Here is a 7,843-nt window from a genome sequence, read left to right as displayed (position 1 = left end):
CCAGCACAAACTGAACAGACAGATTCAAAGGGTTTATTTCCTCAAAACGGTTTAGATGTTTATTGTCAAATTATGAATTCCTAAAATAACATTACAACATACTTTTTTATTATAAATAAATAACTTTTTTTAATAACTTTTTTGTTATAAATTACTGAAGAAATTAGTGCCAAAACAACAACAACAAAACAGCCATCATGGCATCCTCAACAAGCAAATAAGACCTTATTTAAAGTTTGATTAATATGGACATAGCCTACATATAATAAAGAATTGATCATATGCACTGTTACTTCTTGTTTTCATTAAAGGTGCAGTGTGTAAATTTTGCACTGCGCTCTCCCTTTATAATCACAGAAGCTGTCAGTATTACTAAGTATTACACTATTGATGCTGTTAAAGCTACCTCAGGATAGTGTCATTTCACTGTAGTTTTCCAGCTGCCTTATATTAGTGCAGAAGTTCTTAAAGGGAATCCTTGTATGACTTAATATAATGTAAATGATGTCTCTTACTGAAATATGTAGTAGAAAACCCATGAAAGATTTACGTTATTTAAAACATCCATGACATATTTGGACAATGGGGGTGCCATTATGTTTAGGTGCACAGTGCGTTCTATGTCGATGACGTCAAATGGTTGCACTTGGAGATCTACTGACACTACCCTGTTGTTATTTTTACCACAACAATATATATAATATACGATGCCACATTGTACAGCTTTTGGTTGTACGTTTCAGTCGTTGGGCACAAGAGAAGCGATGTAAGTCTTTACTGCTTTACTAGCGATAAGAGGAGAAAAGAATGGGAAGTTGTGAAGAACGTGGACGAATAAGACTTCCTAATGATCCGCGTCATTGTTCTCTTCACTTTAGCCCTGATGACTTTGAGGCTTTTAGTAGACCATAGATGAAAGAGCTTACAGTTGCCAATAGATATAAGTGTATGCTTTAACCCAGTGGTTCCCCACCATGTTCCTGGAGGCCCCCCATTGCACATTTTCTATGTCTCCTTTGTCTGACACACCCATTTCTGGTCTTGGAATCTCTGCTAATGAGCTGATGACCTTATTCAGGTGTGCTTGATCAAGGAGACATGCAAAATGTGCAGTGTTGCGGGGCCTCCAGGAATGTGGTTGGGAACCACTGCTTTAACCAAATGCCGTGCCTGTCGTGGGCAGCCTATAACACATGTTGATTGAGACAGACTGCCTCAAAGCTTGTGTGTGCCGTGATGCACGGCATATGTGATAGCATAAACAGTAGCAACTGTATGTAATGCATTCAGGTGATATATCAGGCGATTTTTACACGTCAACCATACAACAGTACGAATAGCCACAGGGACACTGCATGTCTTCGATGTTTTCATCCTCACTAATTTTGCACTCTGGCTCAAATTGAAAAGGCTGATCGGGTTTTAAAAGGAACCCCGCGGATATTAAGACTCGGATGTGTTACTAGATTACCGTTGCACCAAAACATACAGATGAAAAGTATCAAAGGCATCAGGGCTGAAGTGGAGAGAACAAAGATAAAGTTAGGAAGTCTCATTCGTCCACATTCTTTACAACTTTCCATTCTTTTCTCCTCTTATCGCCAGTAAAGCAGTAAAGACTTACATCGCTTTTCTTGTGGCTCCTCGACTGAAAATTACAACCAAAAGCTGCACAATGTGGCATCTTCTATTCTGACTTGTTGTGGTAAAAATAGCAACAGGGTAGTGTCAGTAGATCTCTGAGTGCAACCATTTGACATCATCGACATGCTGCACACCTAAACAAAATGGTGCCCCCCATTGTCCAAATGCCATGGATTTTTTTAATAACGTGAATCTTTCATGGGTTTTTCATATTTCAGTAAGATACATAATTTATGTTATATTAAGCCATACAAGTCTTAATACCAGGGGTTCCCTTTAAGAACTTTCAGTGCATATGGCCAATTGAATTACCAATTGTATTTACCACTGTCATTGGTTTTGTATGTTCTTGGCAACAACAATAATAAATTATCTACTTTACATAGAATAGTAAAGTGTCCATCGTATGCACACTTCAGAATCATCCGGGTAATTTTTGCCTACTCGAATACTGTGAATTTGGGCATACTTCTTTTGTCACATACTGTTTTCTGCATACTATATAGTAGGGAAGTATGCGACTTCACATGCAAAAAGTGGAGTTAAATGCAGCCAAGAAATCTCAACCCAAAATTATTATTGCAATTATTATTATTATATATGCATTTAAGTCATTTTTAAAGGGTTAGTTCACCCAAAAATGAAAATTCTGTCATTTAATTACTCACCCTCGTGCCGTTTTACACCCGTAAGACCTTCGTTGATCTTCGGAACACAAATTAAAATATTTTGATTGAAATCCGATGACTCAGTGAGGCCTCCATAGCCAGCAATGACATTTCCTCTCTCAAGATCCATAAAGGTACTAAAAATATATTTAAATCAGTTCATGTGAGTACAGTGGTTCAATATTAATATTATAAAGCGACAAGAATATTTTTTGGTGCGCCAAAAACAAAAAACAAAATAAGGACTTATCTAGTGATGGCCGATTTCAAAACACTGCTTCAGGAAGCTTCGGAGCATAAATGAATCAGTGTATCGAATCATGATTCGAATCGCGTGTCAAAGCACGGTATATACGTTGAAGTGGACTTCGCTGACAATAATCACTTATTTGGAACACACTACAAATGTCATCAAAAAAAGCCAACGACGGTGTCGCGCAGATTATGATATAACAAATAAATAGATATTATAATTTACTTTCAAATTTAAAATGGACTCTTAACAGATTTGAAGCTGTAGCCTCTCATATGAAATTAAATTCTCATTTTGGTTAACAAATGTAGGCTATTCTTAATCCACCGTCTGGGTCTCATCTTGTGCGCTTTCTTTTCGACGCGCAGCACATAGTAGGCTAAACACTTCTGAGGTAAATAAAGTAAAATAAAAAATGACAGAGCCTCAGCTGCTTTTCAACACTTTTACTTTGTCATGCCTATTCATACAATAAAATATGCAAATACACTCATCGCCATAACCATTCATACTTTCGTTCGTATAATAATAACAAAATGTATGAATAGGCCTACTCAAAATTCAAATGTAAATTCCTCCATTGGAGAGCCGTTAAAAAACTCTTTCAACGGCTCTGCTCCATCTGAGTTCTGACTGGTGACGCGGTGCGCAATGAGAGTTGGGTGATTGGTGATTTTACCTCTCTGCTTCCTGTGAAGTGATGTATCGATGTTCCCTTATTCCCTATGCCGTTCGCAGTGCCCTTTGAACTGAACATGTTCGCTCCCTTCGGAATGGAATCTTACTTAAGATGGCGAAATACCCTGTGAAGTCAACTTCGCAGTCCACTTGCGGTCGAATGGAACGCACCTACTGATTCATAATGCTCCGAAGCTTTCTGAATGTGTGTTTTGAAATCAGCCATCACTAAATAATTCGTTTTTTTTTTTTTTTTTTTTTTTGGTGCACCAAAAATATTCTCGTCGCTTTATAATATTAATATTGAACCACTGTACTCACATGAACCGATTTAAATATGTTTTTAGTACATTAATGGATCTTGAGAGAGGAAGTGTCATTGCTCCCTATGCAGGCCTCACGGAGCCATCGGATTTCAACAAAAATATCTCAATTTGCGTTCCGGAGATTAGGTCTTACGGGTGTGGAAAGGCATGAGGGTGAGTAATAAATGACAGAATTTTCATTTTTGGGTGAACTAACCCTTTAACGCTATCGTGTGTATTGTCTCGTCTCGTGAGCTAAGTGTATCGGTCACACCCCTAATAAAATTAATTTCCCAACAAAATTGTGGCCAGTGAAAATAGTGAGTACTAGTAGCTCTTTGGGAAAACCACTAGCCACAGTGGCTGGTAAGCAAAAAAGTTAATGTAAAGCCCTGGACAGACAGACAGTGTGACAGCACTATCCATATGAATTTATTTAGCAATTGCTTGTATAAGGATCAGTCTATTTGTTAGGTAAATATATAACGTGCTTGCAATCTAAACATCAACCACGTGGTGGTAGTATAACAAAATCTATCAACAAGCCAACACCAACAGTGTGAGTAAAGGGGTGAGTGAGGACGTCAGTACTTTTGGTAAAATGCATTTTATGTCAGCCCAGAAGTGAACACGTAGTGTTATTAATACTGACACAGTAATCAACTTACAATATAAATGTCATTATATATATATATATATATATATATATATATATATATATATATATATATATATATATATATATATATATATATAAACAATGAGTCTTTTGACTTTGACCTTGATTCTATAATGGATTTTCCATGATACTGTCAAATAAAGAAGACAAAAATATTGCTGCAGGAAATGAAACAAAAAGTATTCCCTCATAACCTTACTATGACAATGACTAAAGGTCAATATTTCCAATAAAATATTTTCACGATTACTACTACCAACGGTAATTTCAACTGAACAAGTTTCTCAGAACTGACACGCTGTTTGTTCATGCAAAAGAAAAAAGAAAAAGAAAGAAAGAATCGTACTTGCCTAAAAAACACATTTCCCAGAAACCTTTCGTCATGACGGCACCGAGGGGCGGGGCTTGTTGTCGTAGCGGCACTTGCGTTAGGAGAGTAAAATGTGTTTGACAGGAATCTGAACGAGAGGAGGGGGCGGCGGCACACTAGTGGAAATCCGCACCTTCAAGAGATCGCCATCACTTTTTTCCTCTCGTCAATCTCCAGTCGCGTGCAGTCCGTCAACCGCGGGGAGGCGAATGCGGTGAATTATTTGGAGGCTCAGCAACAGGGCACACAGAGTACAGGATGCCGCTGACTCTATCAACCCCGCGCGCGGGGAGCTCCCGCGACTAGCGCCGCGCAAAGTATCCAAAAAGGAGAATGCGAATGGTTAGAGATGACAGGATTCAATTAATATGGAAACGATGTAGCTTCACCGCCGCATTGCATATAGCTCGGGGAAACAGGTTAGAAAGTAGATAGCTAAATAGGGCGCATTTTGCCGTCATACATGCAAACTTACTCATCATTAAGCTCAACTAGCCTGTAGTTGGCTGCAACAAAAGGAAAACAGCTGCTCGACACTGTCTTCAGATACCAAAGAAGACAGAAGAATTAAAGATGTTACGGAGGAGGCTCAACCGATTGGTATGTATGGCACTCCAGTTCCGTTCACTTACATGTTACTTTAAACGCAGCTAACGAAGATGTGTTTGAGTGTGTAACTAATAATGATCAGTCTTAGTCTGACAACAGGGCGCATGTCAATGAAACATCTCAAATGGTGCATAAGTGGAGCGTTTATTTAAAAACTAGGGAGCCACCCTGCTGAAAGCGCTGGTCTGGCTAACCTCAAAGAGTTTTTCAACACCACCAAAGCAGTAATTACTGAAGGTATGCAGTCAACTTCCTGGTAACATGGACCAGCTGTTGCTAAGTGAGTCGTGCCACGCACATTAGCGATTCAAAACATGAGTTTATAGGGTTTAGCAGCCGTAAAATCATTTTTTTGTGATACTAAATGATGTTTCAAATGCTTTTGGCTATGTAGGGTTAGGACAGGCATCTTACTAGAGACTGACGACGCCTCTGCTGTGGTGAAGATAATCGTTTTAGACAGCGCGTATAGATGTGTCCTGCCAATTTTTTTTAAAGTTGAGCTGCATTCCTGATAGTGTTAATCAAATAATACTGCTCAGTCTTGCAAGCTAAGCCCTTTACGTGTTGTACTTGAATCCAATAATTAATTTCCTAATGCCCTTCATTGCTGTCGCAACCTTTTTAGATGGGAACTTTATTTGGGCACGTGATGCAGTAATTCTGCTCTTACCACATAATTGCAGAGCTTCAGGGCAATGCTGGAGGAGCTCTTGAAGTTTAATGCTAAGTTTAAGATGAAGCCTTTTTGGTCATGGCTTTTTTTAGGCTGTGGTAGAAGTACTTGTAATCAAATTTCTCTCTTTTTGTGCTGTAATTATTGTTGTAATTCACCCTTATACAAAGGAATTCATTGTACACTCCGTATCCTTAAAGTCACCATGAAATCAAAATGGACAAGTCTTGGTTTTTAATTAAATATTGCAGTGTTTATTATAAATGATTTCTTATTTTGTTAAAATTCAAATGTAGCAATAACAAACCACAGCCATCCAATCAATTCCCTTTGGACAAGCCATCCTACATTTTTTCTTGTTTGCGAAGGCGTTTCACTCAGGTATACGTCACAATAGGGAAGAAGTCTATCGCTACTTCTGTTTCATTACAATTGCTGACTTTAAAGGGGCCACCCAAAACTAAAAATGTATTCACTCACCCTCATGTCAGTCCAAACCCATATGACTTTTTCTTAAAAAATGCAGTGAAAGTTTCCATAGAAGAAAGAAATTCATCTAGGTTTGGAACAACATGAGGTCGATTAAACGATTACACTATTTTCATTTTGGGTGCACTGTCCCTTTAATTTGGTTGTGTTGAGGCTGATTTATACTTCTGTGTCGGACCTACGCCGGAGCCTCTGCGCCGTAGGATATGTGCAGTTTGACGGCGTGTGTCCCCTGAAACAGAGTGTTTTTTCATTCCTATGGAAGTTGAAAACGATCGCTCTTCTCCGCTTGCTCTGCGCCTGTTTTTTTTTTACCTGAGGGAGAGGTTCTAGCAGACCAATTACAGCGCTTGTGGTCCACACAGAATTGAATTTTTCCCGTAGACTTTTGGAAAATCTCAAAAAAATAAGCTCTGTGTTTAACAAAGGGTTATGACACTTACATGTTTTGTCTATCAAGATAATCTTTACAAGTCAACACAATTTTTTTACATTTTGAAGCCTAAATAAAGTCATCAGATATAAAAAGCTAAGGGTAGGCTATAAACGGACTACAGCACACCATGGGCGCGGATCAACATCACCACCACCAAGCTTCCTCAGACTTTATTTAAAAACATGTTCACTGATTATTATCTGCGCTGTGTATGAATCCACTTTTTCATGAGAAATGCTGTCAAAATGTCCTGTTTGTCATGATGACGTCTAAAGTCCCTGCCAAAGGAAGTAGTCCCTTTTAGCAACTTGTTAGCAAGTGCCGTTTTTAAGACACAATAAAGGTTTAAAAAATCACAAGCGGGTTATAAGTGGTGTGTTTTATGTCATAGATCAAAACGTGAAAATATTTAGAGGCTTTGTTAACCACAGACCTTATTTCAGGAGATTTAGCAAAAACCCATTCAAAAAACCCATAGACTTTAGGGAGATGGAACTGGAAGTCCTAAAATGCTAACTCGCTTCCAGGTTTTGCATACAAAAACACGTCATCTCTGGGGTACTCTATTCCCATCATAAGGTTATTTCTAAATTGCAGTGGAAGGATGATGCATGGGAAGTGTAAACAAGGACTATTGATGTACAAAGATGGTGCATTCATTACTTATGAATGGGAGAAAGTGCAACGCACAGTATGGCGGAATAGTCCCACCTTATTCCGGAATAGTCCCTAAAAAAAAAAAAGCCAATTGGTAAAGTCATCACTTCACTGCAGCTGCCATTAAAAGCTCTGGTTGCTATAGAAACAGTGTTCTGAGACGTGCGCTTAGGGCTGCACATGCGCAATTTGCGCATTGGCTGATCTAGCCTGAAAAATAAGCTTTTTATCATTATTTGAGCCTAAGAAACAAAATTTATGAGACCGATGTTGTCAGATTTCTTTGGTCGTTTCAAATATGAAATTTAATTGTATGCTTAAAGAACAGCTTTTGAGAATTTGTTGTTTCCCAACAAAAATCCAATCTATAACCAATGGA

General features: G+C 38.4%; 1 protein-coding gene across 4 annotated transcripts in view; it reads left to right on the top strand.

Moving 5' to 3' along the window:
* Positions 1–4,636: 4,636 nt before the first annotated feature.
* The window catches only part of atp11c (ATPase phospholipid transporting 11C), a 77,138-nt gene continuing 73,931 nt past the window's right edge, over positions 4,637–7,843 (top strand). For 3 of the 4 annotated variants that reach the window (XM_048177024.1, XM_048177022.1, XM_048177020.1), the window contains exon 1: positions 4,638–5,197. In XM_048177024.1, the coding sequence (XP_048032981.1) occupies positions 5,171–5,197 (27 nt within the window). In that variant the 5' untranslated portion in view covers positions 4,638–5,170. Of the gene's footprint in view, positions 5,198–7,843 lie in introns of all 4 variants that reach the window. The other variant, XM_048177021.1, reaches the window with a different exon arrangement.

The sequence above is a fragment of the Megalobrama amblycephala genome, linkage group LG23 (assembly GCF_018812025.1).
Source record: "Megalobrama amblycephala isolate DHTTF-2021 linkage group LG23, ASM1881202v1, whole genome shotgun sequence".
NCBI classification, from domain to species: domain Eukaryota; kingdom Metazoa; phylum Chordata; class Actinopteri; order Cypriniformes; family Xenocyprididae; genus Megalobrama; species Megalobrama amblycephala.
Note: the sequence above shows the minus strand (reverse complement) of the source record. Positions and strands in the feature narration are given on the sequence as shown.